Genomic DNA, 19,349 nt, shown 5'->3' on the forward strand with positions numbered 1-19,349 from the left:
AGCTTTTAATTTTCATAATCAAGTGGTGAGTTATGCACTTAAAAACACAGTTAATTCGTTCTTACCGAGATTGCATTTCTGCTGACTCAGACTGTGTAAAATATTTTACAAGAATTTGCTGCTGCTTCACTAAATTGAAAGAGAGGAAGCTGAGACAGACTGTGTACAGCGGTGGTTTAATATTGAGCAACACTTTTAGCAACTAGTGAAGCACAAAGGTCCACTGGATCGCTCTGTTGGTCCTCCGATCCCCGCAAACATCGAAGTTATGCGGACATTCAAGAATTTGAAACAATGACAAGGTCACACTAAATATTTCACTGGAATATCAGATAGAAGGCAAATAAAAAGGTGAAAAGATAATGAAACTTAAAGTTCAACTTCTATTTGCTGAGTAAACAAAGAAATAAAATACCTTTTTGATTTCTGGAAATGACTTGAGAAGCTCTTAAAAAGGAAGGAAACATTTTTGCTACTTTAGCCGTCGTAAAGCATAAAATAGCTTATTTGTTTTGTGAAAACTGAAGAAATACTTCTCCAAAAAAAAAAAAAAAAGCATGCAAGTATGTGAAAGGAGGCTTGGGAACGGGAGCAGCTGGTGACACTCCTCTGACACAGGGCAAGGTCGAGGTGAGCACACATGACCCCAGACGCTTCGCCATAAAAGGCTAGTTTTGGCCATGACCAGTTCCACACAGTTGGTCATGATGAGGGAACTGATCGCATTCGCCGCTCTGTTTGTTGCCGTTCTCGCCAAGGAGACCTTTGAGGGGTGAGTCTTCACAGCATCACAGGGAACTACGTATTTACCTTTAGAAGTCATTAGAAGACCTCAGGACTGAACTGGTATGTCCACTGCTGCTCAAGAAGACGTTATCAGCTGTAAAGGAGGTGCAGCTCACATAACTGTAAATAATAATAATAATGATAGTGATAAGGTAGATTCCATTTCTGGGAGGTATTTGATAAACTATGGTACCCAAGTACATGGATAGCCCTTTTCCATTTCATAACTCTAAAGAAAATATTTATCTCCTATGTACTTAAACCTACTGTATGTGTATCGTTACCTTTCATTTAAGTATTTTTTCCAATATTGGAGATTAGAAGTCCTAAAGATGCTTAAATTTTATTTCTCTGTACGTTCTGAAATGTTTGTGGTTGAGCTATTTCCATTCATGTTAATTCTGATTCCAGTTTGCACCAGTTAATCTTAAATTATGGCAGATTATGGCCTCCAACTTGCTGATTATAGGTGTGATTTGTTGTCGTCATATAACCACATTTTCTTACAGTAGGTGAAGCTTATAGTGCATGTGGAATTTTCTCACCTGGAACAGATAGGTTGATTGATGGTTGCTAACCTTTTTGTCCTTTTTCAGAAACCTGGAAAACTTAGAAATATTTCATAGGTTACATTGAATTTAAATGTTGACGATCAATTAGTATTTGGATTGACTGAGGATTCTGGTTGGAGTTGATCAAAAGACCTACCAAAGCTGAATTTCAAAGCTTTTGTTTAAACAAAATTTGAACAGGAATTAAAATATCCCATTTTCAATTAATATTTTTTGGGCTAGAAAAAGAGAAGACTCTTTGACCTTATTTAAAAAAAACAGATATAAACTATTTAGAAGGTAGGACTTTGCTCATTTATGCAGGATTCTATGCAGTTTGAAAGGAATGTAATCACTGCACATAAAAAAAACACAACTGTCCCTGACATATCACATGCCTTCTTCTAGATCACAAGTTGAGTATGAACCTTTTGAAAGTTTTAGAATGCTTTCCCTTGCAGGACAAAATAAAAACCCTCACAAGTCAAAGTAAATTAAAGGCATCCAAAACTTCCATTTTCTTGTAATAGTGGAGGGCCAAGCATAGATGATGTGTGAAGACTTTCTATTTCAGACATACGCCATCATTCCAGACGGAGTATGAGCTTCATGATTATGTTTTAGTAATATTTCTGTTTTTCTGCTCTCATTTGTAGACACCAGGTGCTTCGCATCGTCCCAAAGAATGAGCTCCAGCTGTCTCTTGTTAAGAACCTGGAGGAGATGATGGAATTCGAGGTTACTGATATCCTACTGACATTAGCTAGGCATCATATTTTTGGTAAAGAGTATCCATATACAGTACATTGTGTCTTCAAACTGTATTTGTACTTCTTTTAATGTTTCATTTCAGCTGGACGTCTGGATGGGGGTGACTGGTGTGTCCCACCCTGTAGACATTAGAGTTCCTCCTCACACCCTGGAGTCTTTGAAGAGTTACCTGGACAGCCTTGACCTTGAGTACTCTACCATGATTGAAGATGTCCAAGTACCAGACCTTAATGTTCCCCACTAATCTAGGATCACTGAATCATTTTTTAAAAATATAATGTAAACATGAGTTGTATTTGCTCTCTTAGGCCATCTTGGATATGGAGAGGGAACAGATGGAGTCTGCTGCTCGCTTAGCTCAACCAAGGAACACTGACAGCTTCGACTATGCCAACTATCACACTCTTAGTGAGGTTCGTGTGCACATTTTGCACTAAGATGATCATCATATAGATGAGTGTTTTGAGCTGATACATGGAGATTGAACATTTTTCAATTCCTTCAGATCTACAGTTTTCAGGACATGCTGGTTGCTGAGAATCCCAACTTGGTCAGCAAGATAGAGATCGGTCAGAGCTATGAGGGCCGTCCTCTTAATCTGCTCAAGGTAAAGAATCATCTAGAGGATTTTCCTTGGAATGTTTAACATCTCCTCATGAAAGGTTGCCAGAATGTGAAGTAAAATTGGTTGAACTGAAGTAGCTGATAGACTGGCTTGTAAAACTATATTTACTCCTTGAACTGTTTCACATAATGCCATATTACCCCCAAAACGTCAAAGGATTTCATTGGGATTTTGTGTGATAGACAAACTAAAAGCAACAGTTAATTTTGAAATTGAAAATAGTACATCCAGACATTTATGCAATGACTGCACCAACTAGAGGAGCTGGTGCCTATCTCCAGCATTCAATGTGCAAAACACAATCCTAGAAATGTTGCCTCTTTATCCTAGGGTAACACAGACACACACAGATTAAAAGACTATTAATGTTGACTCTCAAACCTAAGAGCGAGTGATGTTAATTTATCTAACAAGCATCAATTTGGACTGTTGGAGAACAACTTAAGCATGCACAAAGAAAAAGTAGAAACTTCATGCAGACAAAGTCTTGGTGCAAGACAACACTGCTAAAAGCTTTGCCACAGGTCATTGAATTCCTGTGAACAGTAGTCTGTCTGTAATTTTAGCAAATGGCAGCTGTGGAAGTGAACAAAGCCAACAGACACTGAAAGCCATTCAGTGTCTGTTGGCCCCGCTTCCAATTTCTGGATTGACATTATCAGCCACCTCATTCGACTCAGAGTTGCAGAGATTCTGTGCTCAGGGGAGGGCATCTGTCTACAGGACAACTATTGGTCGAACACTTCAAAAATCTGGTCTTGAGAGTGGAAAGATGAAAGATCAGTCTAAGTCCAGATCCAAGTCTATTTGAGATTCTGTCACAAGGCTTGAAAACCGATGTTCACAGACACATCCTCTACAATCTAATTTAGTTTAGGTTTTAGTTTTCCAGGAATCGTAATGTTCATCTTCTAAACTTTCAAAACAAATACTCTACCATGACTGCTACTCTCCTTCTCTTCCCATGTCTGACTCTTTAGTTCAGCACTGGTGGAAGCAGTCGTCCCGCTATCTGGATCGACACTGGAATCCACTCCAGGGAGTGGGTCACTCAAGCCAGTGGGCTGTGGTTCGCCAAGAAGGTTGCTTCATTCTTGACCCTATGGTTACCTGAACACCGAAATGTCAGTGTTTTCATTGACAGTGTCTCCTTGGCTTTTGCCACTAGATTGTGACAGATTATGGAAATGACTCTGCCCTCACCACCATCCTGAACAACATGGACATCTTCCTGGAGATTGCGACCAACCCTGATGGCTACTACTTTACCCACACCTCTGTAAACCAGTCAATTTATTTACCAAGACATCTTGAGAGAAACCTTAGTCATGGACATCAAAAATTGCAAAACTCCAACCATCCATATGTTTTTAGGACCGTATGTGGCGAAAGACAAGGAAGCCCAATCCTGGATATTCCTGCTATGGAGTTGATCCCAACAGGAACTGGGATGCTGGATTTGGATGTAACGTCTTTCTTTTCTATCTATTATTTTCAGATGCATGCTGGGTGACCTGTTTTCTCCCCACTGAAATAAGGATTCAGATTTACAGTTTTCATCTTTACAACTTAAATGGCCAATTGGTTGTCGCAGGTTATTTGTCAATGCGACCACCAGGGGGTACCCAAAAAACATTATTTTGCACATTTGCACTGTTGAAAACAGTGCAAATGTGCTGACTCACGGGCAACTTTATTAGTTACACCTGTTCACGTGGTTGTCATCACAAGTAAAGAATCAGCCACATGTAAGCAGTTTAATACCTTAAGGTATCTGTGTTTGTCATGTACCTCCTAGTACCTGGAGCCAGCAGCTACCCCTGCTCAGAGACGTACCATGGACCCAGCGCTTTCTCTGAGTCTGAGGTTAAGTCCATCGTGGACTTTGTGAAGTCCCATGGCAACATCAAGGCCTTCATCTCCATCCATTCGTACTCTCAGATGCTAATGTATCCCTACGGCTACACCACCACTCCAGTGAAGGACCAGGCTGAGCTGGTACAAAAAATCCTCTGTGGCAGTTTTATTTTTTTCCACACTGTACCACGGTAAATTACCATACAGTTCTGTGTGGACTCCAAACCTTGACCCAAATGAAAACTCTCCATGGAACTAAACATTTAGGAATTCTAGAGCACCTCTACATATACTGACATACTTGGAAAAGATGTCTAAAAATTCATCTTGTATTTTAGTGGCATAATCTCACAATATCCTAAACTTTAATTAAACTTTAATCTCTTTAATCAATCAATCAAGTTTATTTGTATAGCACATTTAAGTGCTTTACAGGATATAAACACAAAAATAAAAAGTCATAAACACAACATACAGTCTCCAAATAAGAAACTAGTAACAAACATTACGTATTGTTGAGTGCCATCATCAAAATCATCAATAGGCATCAAATACGTTTAATTCATTTAGTAGGTAAAAATTCACCCTTTATTTAATTATTTAATTAGTTCAGTACATTTACTTATAGACACCCAACAACTGCTACATCCAGGATGTTTCATCTTTCTGTTGTCTTTTTAGACTGATGTCTAGAAACTTTTAACAACTAATCCATGTCTTCCTGTTCCCCAGACATACATACATGTATGTCTGCAGAAATACATATCTCCTGTGATTAGCTGTGGCTACTCACAGCCATTTTCTAATTCTTAAAAAAATACCTTGTGTTGATTTTCATAAGTCTGGAAATGGGAACAACAAAGTTGTGATTTTCACCAACAAAGCAAATCTAATTCTATGACAAAATTGACTGACTCTTTATGATAAATGGAGGGAACCACGAGGCAGCTGCACATATTCACACAGAATGGCTTTACTTAGTGAGAAGGAGAACAGGCACAAGGGAAAGAGTGCAGTAACTTGGTAAAGCAAAAGGTAACATTGTCTGGGACAACAAATAATTTGCCTCTCTTCTTAAAATGCTGCAAATCAAACTTTATTATTCCTTCCTGTTGTTATTTCCCAGATAAAACAAGCTACCCCAGTAGCAAATAAAAGAAGTAAAGCAGTTAAGATTGAGTTTATTTTTGCAACAAAGACCTCAGGTGTGTCTGGTGAGAACTAAAGATACATTTATGAATTCAACGTCCACCAATTGAGCATGGTAGAGGAACTGTAAGGCTGTGGGTCTGTCTTGCTTTCAACCCCACTGGAAACTTTGGCATTGCATTGTGAACTTTAATATACCAGGAGACTGTGGAAAATCTCCTGGTATATGGAGATTTTATGTTTTTAAATCTATCAATAAACTGAAAATATATTGGCATCTTGACTTTTAGCATGATAATAATCCAAAAGGGTAAATCAAAAAGGAGTCATCACAAATCCCTCTCTATGTACTGTATGTTCAAACCTTATAAAAGAGCTGTTGATTTAGGAAACAGAGAGCACAAAATATTAACAGCACGACTGCAAATGTGTTTCTCAACAGTGGTTTTGTAAAAAAAGAATAAATAAATAAAACGTTAAGACTATTTACCATGGTATTTTCATCATATTGCTTAAGTGCGGAGGGTCCAGCCTGCAGAATATGTATCAGAAGTTTGACAAAAAGATTAATGATAATCTGTGAAAAGTAAACAGAACTATTAATAAGGTGTCTTTGCAGCACGCTCTGGCAGAGAAAGCAATCACCGACCTGGCCTCCCTGTATGGCACTCGCTACAGATACGGCAGCATCATCAACGTCATCTGTAAGTTTTAGCCTCTCAACCAACAGATACGAACTACTGTTTATGTAAAGATGTACATGTTTAGTTAAGACATGCACATTGTAAAAGCTGAGCAAATTAAAGAAAATACATCACATCAATGTCCATGTTCATGGATTTAAGAAGCTGCTCCTTTAAGTTCAATGGCTCTCCTTGACTTAACGTCTTTGTTTTAATCCCAGATCAAGCCAGTGGCTCTACTGTTGATTGGACGTATGAACACGGCATCAAGTACTCCTACACCTTTGAGCTGAGGGACACCGGTACCTACGGCTTCCTGCTGCCTGCCAAGGAGATCATCCCCACGGCTGAGGAGACCTGGCTGGCTCTGATGGCCCTCATGGATCATACCTACAAGAACCCATATTAATGTGGACAGGACGGAATTCCAACTACTGTCTCTTTTTTAGTGTAATCTTTGAGGTGAAAACTAAATTTTAACACTATAAAAAAGAGAATAATATATCAATAAAAAAGCACACCAATATAAACCGATGCTGTGTTTGTTTCCAATGCACTTCAAAGAGCTTTGAAGGTTTTCAGTTTCATACCAAATTCATACAGTTTGTTTTCACAAAACTTGATCATTAGTAGACAATGGCATGTTCTTGTTTTATTATCATGTTTCCTGGATCTTTAGGACAAATTGTGACAAAATGCAGTTAAGAAATTTCTGAACAAATGCAGGTTTGGAAACAGATGACCTTAAACAGAAAGACGCTTTAGAAACAGCATGACACTGGGTGATTATTTTAAGATTTGAGATCCTTAGTGCTGATAAGTGCAGCCAATGTCACTTATTGGCTGAAGTGACATTTCATAGGCAAAACTATGTTGTTACAGTGTGTTTAAGTTAAATGACATGAGTAATAATACTTCCACTAATCCACAAATGCGCTAATAATGTAACAAATTTTAGATAGGTGCGTTAGCATTTTTCACTTATCATTTACTTAGCTTTCCCTAAATTAAGTTTTCCTGGGAAAATTTTTTTTCTAAAGTACCAATAAACTTGGCAGTTTTGTAAACTGTCAGTTGAAAGTTACTAGTGACTGTAGCTCTGTGGGTGGAGTAGCCATCTTGTGATTGGCTCTGATGGCAGAGCCCTGGCGGCCATGTAGGATGCGCCCAAGTTTGGCTTGGGCAATATGCCTTCTGTTGAGCCTGCCATAGCACCACTCATTGTGGTGCCAGATGAGGCTTTTAGAGCTAATGCCAGGTGTCATCATTCTCAGTGTCGTGTGACAGATGATCTGCTCTGTAGAGCTTATGACTCAGGGTCTCGATTGGGGCGACTTGGTAACTCATTGTCTCATTTATTACTGGGTCTCTCAGCCTCTTTGGAGGGCTTGGTGATTGATGCGCCTACTCAAGGGCTGATGGATGCATCTCTTCATGCATTTGCTCCTTTGTCAAGGGAAATTGGCAATGTCCTGTCTACCCTTGTCCAGGCACGCCGCCAGGTTTGGCTGGCACAGTCTCCTCTGACCAAAGCCTGTAGAAGGACCCTGATGAGTCTTTCAGTGGTTCCTGGGGAGCTGTTTGGCTCTGCTGCGCTTGCAGTCTTGGAGCGGTCGCCCCAGGCTTCTCGTACCAGGCAGCAGTTTTCCGGCCTTCATCACAGACAATTGCAGCGTCCTGCCGGGAGTGCCTCTGCATCTCTTTCGCACACTTATCCAGCCCCGTCTACACTCTCTGTGGGGCAGCCATGGCCTGGTGCAGGGCCTGGTGCAGGGCCTACTCATGGCCAGTGGGGTCTGCCCAAGGGTCGGGCTCACGTCGCCTCTCAACCCAGGCAGTCCACTCGGAAACCCTCCCACCCTCTTAAGAGCAGGGGGGCTCGGAATTGACGTCACCAAGCTGGCGGTAACTCGGGGTTACATGCTACTGTTCCATCGCCGCCCACCTGTTCCTGGTCGAGTCAGGATGACGGTGATTCACTACCAGGTAAAGGCTCAAACTCTGAGCCACGGGATAGACGCCTGGCTGGCCAAGGGTGCTATATTGCCTGTACACCCCCTGCAGGATCCAGGGGGCTTTTACTCAAAGTATTTTTTTAGTCCCAAAAAAGACTGGCGGACTCCGCCCAATTTTGGACCTGAGAAGTCTGAATATGTTTTTGAAGACTATCCCTTTCCACATGTTGAGCATCAGGGTTGTGCTTCAGACAATCTCACCAGGCGACTGGTTCACATTGGTCAACTTGAGGGATGCATACTTTCATGTCCCAATTGCACCAAACCATTGGCAGTTTCTCCACTTTCCATCTCAGGGCAAGCATTTTCACTTCAGAGTACTTATATTCGGTCTCTCTCTGTCCCCACGTGTTCACTCGGTGCGTGGCTGCGGCCCTGTGTCCTCTGCAGGCCAAAGGGTTGAAGATTCTGCCCTACTTGGACGATTGGCTCATCTGTGCACTGCAGACACATGCACATTACTCCATCACATAGACCTATAGGGTTTTCGTGTGAACTGGCAGAAGAGCAACTTAGTTCCATCTTAAGAGGTCATGTTTCTTGGGATCACAATGGACTCCCTCACTATGACTGCTTGCCCATCACCCCAGCGTGTCGAGGGCATTCTGCAAATGATGCCCGCCTTTCTGCCTGGACATGCATCCCCCTTTATTGCTTACCTTCATCTGTTGGGCAAGCTGACTGCTGCCACTACAGTAATACCCCTGGGACAACTGTGGTTTCTGTGACTGTGGCTACTTGATTTCTGGCTACATTATAAAACGTAGCTAGAAATCAAGACAAGAAAAGTCTTTCTGAAAGAAGAGTTGGTTTCTGTCTAGCCTAAAGCTAGACCCATTCTCACACACTGCACAGTCGCAGGAAACTGCTGGTGTCCCCTCAATGCCTCGCATCACTGGCTAAGTGGCGAGATGCAGGGTTTGTGACAAAGGGGGTTCCACTGGGCTCGCTGCCGTCTCGATGAGAGGTTGTCTCTACCGACACATCCATCACAGGATGGGGGGCGTCGTGGCAGCGACAGATCGCCCAGGGGACATGGTCTTTGCGGGACAAACTGCAGCACATCAACGCCTTGGAGTTATAGACTGTGCAGCGGACGTTGCAACACTTCCACCCAGGCCTGTGCGGATGGCATATCCTGGTGCGGTCGGACAATACTTCGGTGGTTTTTCATATCAACCATCAAGGGGGAACACGGTCGATAACATTGCTGAGGTTGACCCAGAAGCTCTTCACCTGGGCAGCCCCTCTTTTTGCCAGCCTGAGGGCAGCCCACATTCCAGGAGTACAGAATGGGCAGGCCGATATTCTGTCTCGGGGATGCCCACCACCGGGATATTGGAGGCTCCTCCCGGAGGTAGTGGGGAACATTTGGGAGAGGTACTGCAAAGCAGCTGTGGACCTATTTGTGTCCCAAGAGACAACACATTGCCCGCTTTTGGTTTTCCCTGGCAGGCAGTACCAGTCCCCTGGGTCAGGATGCACTGGCACACGACTGGCCGAGAGTGCTGCTCTACTCTTTTACGCCGCTTCCCCTGATAAGCCCAACACTCCTGAGAGTCCTACAGGAGGGGCATCAGGTCCTTCTAGTTACTGAAATTATCATTTCAGTATTGTGTAGGGTGACCAGACGTCCTCTTTTTCCCGGACATGTCCTACTTTTCAGACCTAAAAAGATGTCCGGGGGGAATTTAAAAATCGTCCGGGATTTTGGTCAACTGCCTCAAAACACATTACATAGCTTACAGTGTATTGTAGGGCACTGCGCACGGCGATGCGTGTCACATAATCCCTGAGCCGCGTCAGATGGCTGTCAGTACGCCAACAACATGCGAATGCGCAAATGTATGTAGTTGTAGTATCGATTTAGACTTGGTTCTAGTTTCAAACCACCACAATTGTTTTTTTCAGCATTTCTGATCTGTTACATATCAAATAAGGTTGACCATTGAATGCCGAGCAGTGAATCTACAGATTCTCCATTTTTCACTTCTTTCGCTGAGATAAAGGTTTTTCTGTTCTCTCAGCTGCAGCTCTCATGAAACACAAGATTTAGACTTGACTCTAGTTTCAAACCACCAGAACTTGTCATGTTGAAGGCTTGAAATCTGACCCACGTACAGAACACACCAGGAGTACAAGGAGATCAGAAAAAGGTGATTTATTACAAAAATGACTGAATGTGTGGTTCTTGACTATGGGCTGGGGAACCTGGCTCGTCGGGTCTCTAGGGGCAGATGAGAGCAGAGGGGAGAACAAGTATAGAGCAGTGGAAATTAGATGAGGAGACTGGGCAGCTTGCTTGTTTGGGTGAGAAGAATCCAGCAGGGGGGACAGACTGTGGTCACTGGGGTTTGGTTGATTCTGGAGGAGGAGTGTGAGCTGACAGATGGTTCAGACTTGCGTTGGAGGGCGGACAGGTTGACATATGGACAGTTTGTCGCCAGCGGTGGATGAGAAAACCAGAAGATCTTTTCAGAGAGAGTTTACCTGAGGAGGTGGGATTCTCAGGCAACCCAATGGGTAAGATCCACGAAGGGAGATCCAGAAGCCGAGTAGCTCAGACTGCACAACGGGAAAGGTCCAAGGCACCACAGAGAGTTACCTAGGAACAGAACAATAGATAGAAATTGACTGGGGACTTGCTAGTAGATCACAGAGTCGAAGCTCTGAGGGGCTCAGAGTACCCTCAACCTACCAGTGCTTGCAGACTGCTCCTCTTATACTCAACACTGATGACAGCAAACAAGTTGCAGGTGTGTGAAGATCCAGGCGTCAGGCCCTCCAGATGATTAGTGGTCTACAGGCTCCATCGTGTGGTTAACAAAGAGAAGGCAGCAGACAAGGACAGTTCCCAAAAACCCCAGTTCCCAACAGAACTGTTGTTTTTCAGCATTCTGAGCTGTTACATAACAAATAAGGTTGAACATAGATTGCAGGGCTGCAAATCTACAGATTGTCCATTTTTCACTTCTTACATCTGTCTGCTCTTTCTGGATTTCTCCTCAGCCTTCAAAACCATCAACCCACTTACTGTGGAACTCGATTCTGGACTTCCTGACCAACAGACCTCAGTCTGTCAGGATCCACAACACTGTCTCCTCCTCCATCACCCTGAAGAGGGCTGCGTGCTGAGCCCCCTCCTCTTCACTCTGCTGACGTATGACTGCTTGGCAAGGTACCCTAGCTGTCATAAAGTGAAGTTTGCCAAAGACACACCAGTTGTGGTTCACATCATGAGTCCAATTACAGAGAGGAGGTGCAACACCTGGTGCAGAGACAATAAACTCTGCATCAATGTGAAGAAGACCAAGGAGATGGTGGTGGATTTCAGAAGGGACCAGGATCCTCTTCATCTCCTGTACATCAGAGGAGCAGCTATGGAGGTGGTCCACTGGGTGTGCATATATCCAGTGACCTCACCTGGAGTACCAACACCTCTCGTCTGGTCAGGAAGGCCCACCAGCATCTCTACTTCCTCAGGAAGATGTGGAGAGCTGGACTTGGGAACTCAGTCCTGAGGAGCTTCTATCTCTGTGTGGTGGAGAGCGTTCTCTGTCTGCATCACCGTGTGGCACAACAGCTTCACTGCTGCTGAGAGGACGGCTCTGCAGAAGATGGTCAAGGCTACACAGAGGACTGTGGGGAGCTGCCTTTCCTCCACCTTGGACCTCTACACAGCACGATGCAGGAGGAGGGCGCTCTTCATCAAGAAGGACTCCTATAAGGGAATTTTTCTGCCATAATCCAAGAGCACACATGTTCAGTCTGAAAGCAGGATTTCATGTCGTTTGTTTTCAAAACTTTTAATACTTTTATTTACATTTTCATTTTGAAAGCAGGACTTCATGTCTTTCTCCTCAAAACTTGTAACACTTGTACTCAGAACTTCTCTTCGCGATCAGACTTAGTCTCTGCTTGGACTCTCTGCTCGCTAACCAAACATGGAGGTGCCTTTTGTGGCACAGTCACCTAGTAACCTCTCAGCCAATAGAATGAAAGTGCTGTGCTGTGTGTTTGGTTCCTTCTAGCGGGTGTGCCTGTGTGGCTGTTATGGATTGTAGCAGAAGCCTCAGCACTGCCACTGCCAGATATTTTTGTTCATTTCAACGAACTATTACGTGAGATCTCGGGGGATGACGTTTCATAAATTCAGCACTATATTGTATTTATGTCCACCGGCAAAATAACAGCTAATATTAGCTATAGTGCTTGGTGTAATACCGGGGTTCAGCCCCCGCTATGAAGGCTAACCGAGATTTTGTAGATCTTAAAAAGTTTTCATTATTCCCTAACATTGATTTAGATTATGCGACACAAGGTGGCAAAGACTGTTATTTATATGTAATTGTTTCACTCTGTCAAAAGTAAGATAGCTGCTGTTCTTGTTTTGAAGGTTTCATAAAGACATGATGTGAGGAAGAAGAGGGAAATGTGTTTAAGGAGAGACGGATTCACTGCACTGATGAATCTCAGCTGCTGAATCTCTTAAGCTGCAACTCCTCGGCTGGAAAACATGAATAAAACCTATATAGATATTATGTATATACGCATGTGCATATAAATATGTGTAGTTTAATACATGTTAAACTATACATATTTATGAGTAATCTTTGTTTAATCGTCTTTGTTTCTCTATGATTGTATTATTTTGTGTTTGTATAAATATGTATTGATATTAGTAAATAATATATTCCTTCACCCAACCAAAGACAACATAGTCACAACATGATATCTAGCTCTTGGATTATGGCAGGAAAATTCCACCAAGCGATCAGAGTTTTTCGATCAAAGATTTGCTCCGAGCAGAGACTCAGTGTGATTGTGAGGAGAACTTTTTAGTGCAATCATTACAAGTTTTGAGTCGAAAGACATGAAGTTCTGCTCTCAAAATATACATGTAAGCAAAAGTGTTACAAGTTTTGAGAACAAAATACATGAAATCCTGCTTCAGATTGAACATGTGTGCTTTTGGATTATGGCAGCTAAAATCCCTCATAGGGTTTTGGGCCTTCGTGGGAGTTGGAGTTGTTTTTGTTGCTGCATTCTCTCTGTCAGCCACTAGATGGAGGCAGGAGGTTTTCTGCTTGATGGGCGGTGCTGGCTGGTGACCTTTGCTGCATGTCTTCCCCTTCTCTTACTCCCACTTTCCTGTCGATTCATTGTCAAATAAAGGCCACTAGAGCCAATAAACCTTAAAAAATTAAAAATAAACTGGACGGGACTACAACTCTTTCTCCCTTCCTAGTATCCAAACCCCAGTGACCACCTTATTCCCCACCACCGGTAAATCCAGTCATCTCTAATCAGTCAGCGAGATGGTCAGCAAAATCAACTCGTTGACCATTTCATTCCTCACGTCTGTACTTACCTGTCTCCAGTGTTTCCGGGGAATCTGACTCTCCACCTCCAGTACAAGAACAGCACATTCTACAAGAATTTCCTTGTACCAAATAAACTTGATCTGATTTTTAGTATCCTGTTTGTGTTCTGTGTGTGGGTCAACAGTTCAGCACCCAACATGACATTGGAGAGCAGTTTTCCAACAAATCTGAAGGTACTTTATCAGACAAAGTATGCTGGTTATATGTCAAAGGTCAAATGTTTTGTATATCCCTCAAAACAAGAACAGATACAATTCATATACAGTTAAAAAATACACGATCAAATCAGTTCAATCCAGTCAGATTTAAATTTAATTAAATACTGCGCAGTTTTATACTTGTTATAATCCAATAAAGCCAAACTGCTTCTTCTGAGCAAGAATGTGTAGGCCTGTCACGATAACAAATTTTGCTGAACGATTAATTGTCTCAAAAATTATTGCGATAAACGATAATATTGTTTGAAGACCTTTTTACACTGATTTAATGGAAATAATAAAATAACGTAATAATGCATGCGATGTCCTGCCAAAGATAGATACACTTTATTTTCAAAAGAACATTTAACACTGGAACTGATAAACAAAATATCCATCCATCCATCCATTTTCTGTTCACCCTTTGTCCTTAATGGGGTCGGGAGGGTTGCTGGTGCCTATCTCCAGCTACATTCCAGGCGAGAGGCGGGGTCACCCTGGACAGGTCGCCAGTCTGTTGCAGGGCAACACAGAGATATACAGGACAAACAACCATACACACAGGGAGAATTTGGAGAGACCAATTAACCTGACAGTCATGTTTTTGGACTGTGGGAGGAAGCCGGAGTACCCAGAGAGAACCCACCATGCACAGGGAGAACATGCAAACTCCCTGCAGAAAGACCCCAGCCGGGAATCGAACCCAGGACCTTCTTGATGTAAGGCAACAGTGCTACCAACTGCACCACTGTGCAGCCAGATAAATAAACAAAATAAACAAAACCAAAAACAAAAATAAAATGGATTCTCAGTCTCCATTAATAAAAAATGTACTTGAATAAAAACTAAACAACATAAAGCCAAAGTGGAAATAAATACTGCATTCAACCAAAAGAGTGCAGATTATGAAGTCTGTATACCAGGGGCGATTCTAGGATCTGACTTTTAGGGGGGCTGAGCCCCAGCAGGGCTAAGACCCATGAGAAGATATTTGTTGGTGCGGTTTTCTAAATCTAACTGCTTATTTACATACATTCACAATCAAAATTAAGAGACATGTTGTCAGTAATTCACAGAACAAAAGAACAATGTTCATTTTACTCAAACATATACCTATAAAGAGTAAAATCAGAGAAACTTTAATTTTTTTCCAGAGGTGTATAAACTCAGTTTGAAACAGAATCTCTAGATCACATCATACCTGCCAACATCTGCTAACATTAATGAAACACAAGTAGCTGTGGAGTGACACCCCTAACCCAATTTCCTAGTGTGGAAATTAAAATAAAATCTACTCAAAACTATGCATTTCCAGTCATTTGAAGAACATTTTACTAAATGCATAGGATTAATAAACCTAAAACCAGTTTATTATCAAGGTAGAAGTTCAGGTTAATGACTATTGAAAATGAGTCCTTCACCAGAACTTTATTTGAAAATCATACTTTGAAATTGCATTACCCTTATTTTTATCTGAATGTTATGCGGCTGTTGGCCTTTTTTACAAGAATGTATGTCCATCTATGGAAAAGTGGACATGATGAGTCAGATTTAACTGTTTTAACATGAAGTGGGTCTGTCATAGTTTCAGTACCAAACATCTTTCTGTTCACACAGAACCAGCCTAAAATCCTGCACTGTTTAGTTTGACCTTATTTAAATGACTCCAGAGAGATTTGGGAAATGAATTACAAAACAACACAACAGTCACTAATCAAACTTCAAAAAAGACCAATAAGAGAAATTAACAAGGCTAAGGACCAGGATCAGACTAACTCATTATTTATCCAAATATTTTTCACATATACAACATTTTGTACTGAACTACAAAATATTCTTCAAATAAATAAAGCCAATGCTGTACACAATGTCATTCATAAATATAAAAATAATTCTAAATTAATTGTGGTATCAGACAGAATGGGTCAGGAGAGGAACACTGCGGACCGTCAGAACCTAAAGAACCAGACATCAGAGTCTCTTCATCCCTCAATCATATCCTGAGACCGAAAAATATAAATGGCAATTTAACAAGAACAAATCATATTAATAGATTATTGGTAAATGAATAAATATTGTGAAGAGAAACCGTTTATTTTTTCTACATTAGTTTGTTAGGGCTTTCTGTGTAGGAAAATTGTTGATATCTACTATAAATACAGTTTTTTGTGGTCAATATTATTTCACTATTATTTTATTAACCCTCTGATGCGTGAGTGACTGACTATACAGTCTTCGGTGAGTGGGTCTTTTTTGACCCGGTTATAATCAATGTGTTTTTATTCTACTTTTGTCAGTTTGATTTAAAATAATGTTTTGTATAATACTTTCCATTGTGTTTTATGTCACACAGAATTATTTCATGTTTGAAATATTTAAAACTTTCACTTTTTTAAACGTTTTTAGAACAATTTGTAGAACATTTTTAAAACAAAATGACAACAACAGCAATTTTACAACACCAATGATGAAATGTCAGTAATGGACAATGTCAACATCCATTATGTGTGTCTGTGGGTATGGGGGGAGGGGGGGGGGGGGGGGGGGTTGTGAAAGAGCACGTTTCTTGAAACTAGCTAGCTAACCAAGTAAGCTAACTTTACTGTCTGTATTCTATTTGCTATATGTGTCACGCATGTGAGTGTATGTATGTGTGTGCATTTATTTATCCATCCATCCATCCATCCATTTTCTTCCACTTTATCCGGGGTCGGGTCGCTGGAGTAGCAGCTTCAGAAGGGAGGCCCAGACTTCCCTCCCCAGCCACTTGTTCCAGCTCCTACAGGGGAATCCCAAGGCGTTCCCAGGCCAGCCAAGAAACATAGTCCCTCCAGCGTGTCCTGGGTCTTCCCCGGGGTCTCCTCCCGGTGGGACTTGCCCGGAACACCTCACCAGGGAGGCGTCCAGGAGGCATCCTGACCAGATGCCCTAAGCCACCTCAACTGGCTCCTCTCGATGTGAAGGAGCAGCGGCTCTACTCTGAGTCCCTCCTGGATAACTGAGCTTCTCTCTCTAAGGGAAAGTCCAGACATCCTACGGGGAAAACTAATTTCGGCTGCTTGTATCCATGACCTCTTTTTTTTGGTCATGACCCAAAGCTCATCACCATAGATGAGGGTGAGAACTTAGATCAACCGGTAAATCAAGAGCTTCGCTTTTTAACTTAGCTCTCTCTTTCAATCACGACAGACCAGTACATCGCCCACTTCACTGCAGACGCTGCATCAATCCATCTGTCGATCTCCCTTCTTCCCTCGTTGGTGAACAAGATCCCAAGATACTTAAACTCCTCCACTTGGGGCAGGATATCCTCCCCGACCTGGAGAAGGCACTATATTCTTTTCCAGCTCATTTATTTATATAGCTTTGAATTTTTATTTTATTTATTGAGATGATAAAAGTAAGAACCTTGGGGGCGTGCTGTGGTGGCGCAGGGGGTTAGCACGCCCCACGTCTGGAGGCCTTAGTCCTCGACGCGGACGTCGCGGGTTTGACTCCCGGTCCCGATGACCTTTGCCGCATGTCTTCCCCCCTCTCCTCACCCTCCTTCCTGTCTGCCTACTGTAGAAAAAAATATGAGCCACTAGCGCCGGAAAAACTCTTCGGGGAAAAAAAAAAAAAAAGGAAGAACCTTGAACACATTGATCAACAGGTTTTGCATATCATTCAACACATTCTCTCTCTCTTATTTTTCTTATCCAGGGTGTCAGACACACACAGAGACACATACACAAGTAATACACACACACAATAAAGTATAGGTGGTAATGTTAGCTAGTTGATTAGATAACTAGTGTTGGCTAACTTCAAAGAAGGCTTATAAGTTGATTTGTGACAATAACACTGTCACAGTACTCATGATTGACACACATACACAGTTGTTAGGTAAAAATTAAAATATAATTTGTAAAAGTTCTTCCTGTGTAAAATTTTATTATTCAGGGATGACACTTAGGACTGAGTGTGTATGGTTCACAAAAAAATGTTTTCCTGACAGTCACAGCTGGTAAGAAACAAAGATTCCCATTAAATTCCATAGGAAATGAATTCGGGTCATTTTTGACCCACTCACGGAAGAATGGGGTAGTAATATAAAACATAATGTTTCTTAAAATGTATCAAAGGTAAATTAAAAATTTGAATTGCATGATATCAGTGACATATTTTTGAAGAACACCTGGAATATGAAGTAATGAAAACTTTTCATTACAAAGATATTACAAAAAGATGACCTCGCCGGGTCCAAAAGGACCCACTTATGCATCAGAGGGTTAATGTGGGTTGCCAGAATGAAGGAAAACATGCTAAGGAAATGCCTCAGACCTGCAGCCCATAGGCGGTTCTAGAGGCTGATGGAAGTGGCTCTTTGGCTCACTTATATATTAAATGATAAAATATTGGCCTATTTTTTGTTTCATTCTTGTTTAATTGTTTCTAGGCTGCAATTTATTCATATATACTGTATGTACGTTTCTTATTATTGATACTTTAATTAAAGATGAGTTGTACAAGGTTATGTGTGTATCAAAAAAATTAGTCCTCAGTGTCACTACAGCCCTTAGACTCAAAGCGGTTGGTGACCCTTGTTCTAGGACTTGGCAGGGAGACTCTTGAGTTTAAATGTCTTTACTCAATATCACTACAGTGGTGTTGTGATGTATCTGATAAGTCAGATCAGATGTCCAGTCAGTAACTGTTATCCAACAAGGACATCATTTAAATTTAAAAATTTATTTTTTTATGTGGTTTGACTGCTGTATTTTTAAACCTACTTAACAAAATGAATGTCATTCAGCTGTGAGGATGGAGAGAAAGAAGAGAAGATGAATCAGGACAGACAGGGGAAAGCAACAGGTTGGTCTAATATTAGGTGAAGGAACAGCTACTTCATCCCAAGCAATATTTTTTAAACATTATTTTTAAAAACTGTATTAAGATCTATAATTTTTACAACTAATATATAAAGTTTTTTTGACCATATGATTTAGTGGAGAACACTAAAGACGAGGGGTGAAGGACAACTTGAGGTCAGTGATAGAGGAGACAAGTGATGACATCAGGAAGGAATAACATTAGGGAGGCAACAAAAAAAAGCTAAATATCATGAGGGTCTGTATTTAATTATTGTATTTTCTAAGTACATGAATAAGGGAGAGCTGTATGGATATATTAAACCTGGAGGGGGGGCGCCGATGACATGTTCACATACACCTCGAAATGTATGTAGTTGCACCCCTGATGTGGCCTTGTCATTCTGCTTTGCCAAGCTTGTTCCATAAAAAAGCATCGAAGGAGTTATTGCTTTGACTAACTATACTGTCAGTGGTCTTT

General features: G+C 41.5%; 1 protein-coding gene across 1 annotated transcript; it reads left to right on the forward strand.

Moving 5' to 3' along the window:
• Nucleotides 1-657: 657 nt before the first annotated feature.
• Nucleotides 658-6,952, forward strand: cpa5 (carboxypeptidase A5). Its single transcript, XM_032578598.1, has 11 exons — nt 658-772; nt 1,994-2,075; nt 2,191-2,325; nt 2,417-2,521; nt 2,614-2,715; nt 3,714-3,815; nt 3,902-4,012; nt 4,108-4,198; nt 4,532-4,731; nt 6,359-6,443; nt 6,644-6,952. The coding sequence occupies exons 1-11, from the start codon at nt 681-683 to the stop codon at nt 6,829-6,831; spliced, it is 1,293 nt and encodes a 430-aa protein (XP_032434489.1). The 5' UTR covers nt 658-680; the 3' UTR covers nt 6,832-6,952.
• Nucleotides 6,953-19,349: the final 12,397 nt, after the last annotated feature.

The sequence above is a fragment of the Xiphophorus hellerii genome, chromosome 2 (genome assembly GCF_003331165.1).
Source record: "Xiphophorus hellerii strain 12219 chromosome 2, Xiphophorus_hellerii-4.1, whole genome shotgun sequence".
Classification (NCBI taxonomy): Eukaryota; Metazoa; Chordata; class Actinopteri; order Cyprinodontiformes; family Poeciliidae; genus Xiphophorus; species Xiphophorus hellerii.

What these genes read in the sequence shown, in the direction of transcription:
- cpa5 (XM_032578598.1), top strand. Translation starts at nt 681, where the DNA reads ATGACCAGTTCCACACAGTTGGTCATGATGAGGGAACTGATCGCATTC. An exon ending in ACTATCACACTCTTAGTGAG is followed by an intron (nt 2,522 to 2,613) that starts GTTCGTGTGCAC and finishes CAATTCCTTCAG; the next exon opens with ATCTACAGTTTTCAGGACAT. An exon ending in GGCTGTGGTTCGCCAAGAAG is followed by an intron (nt 3,816 to 3,901) that starts GTTGCTTCATTC and finishes TTTTGCCACTAG; the next exon opens with ATTGTGACAGATTATGGAAA.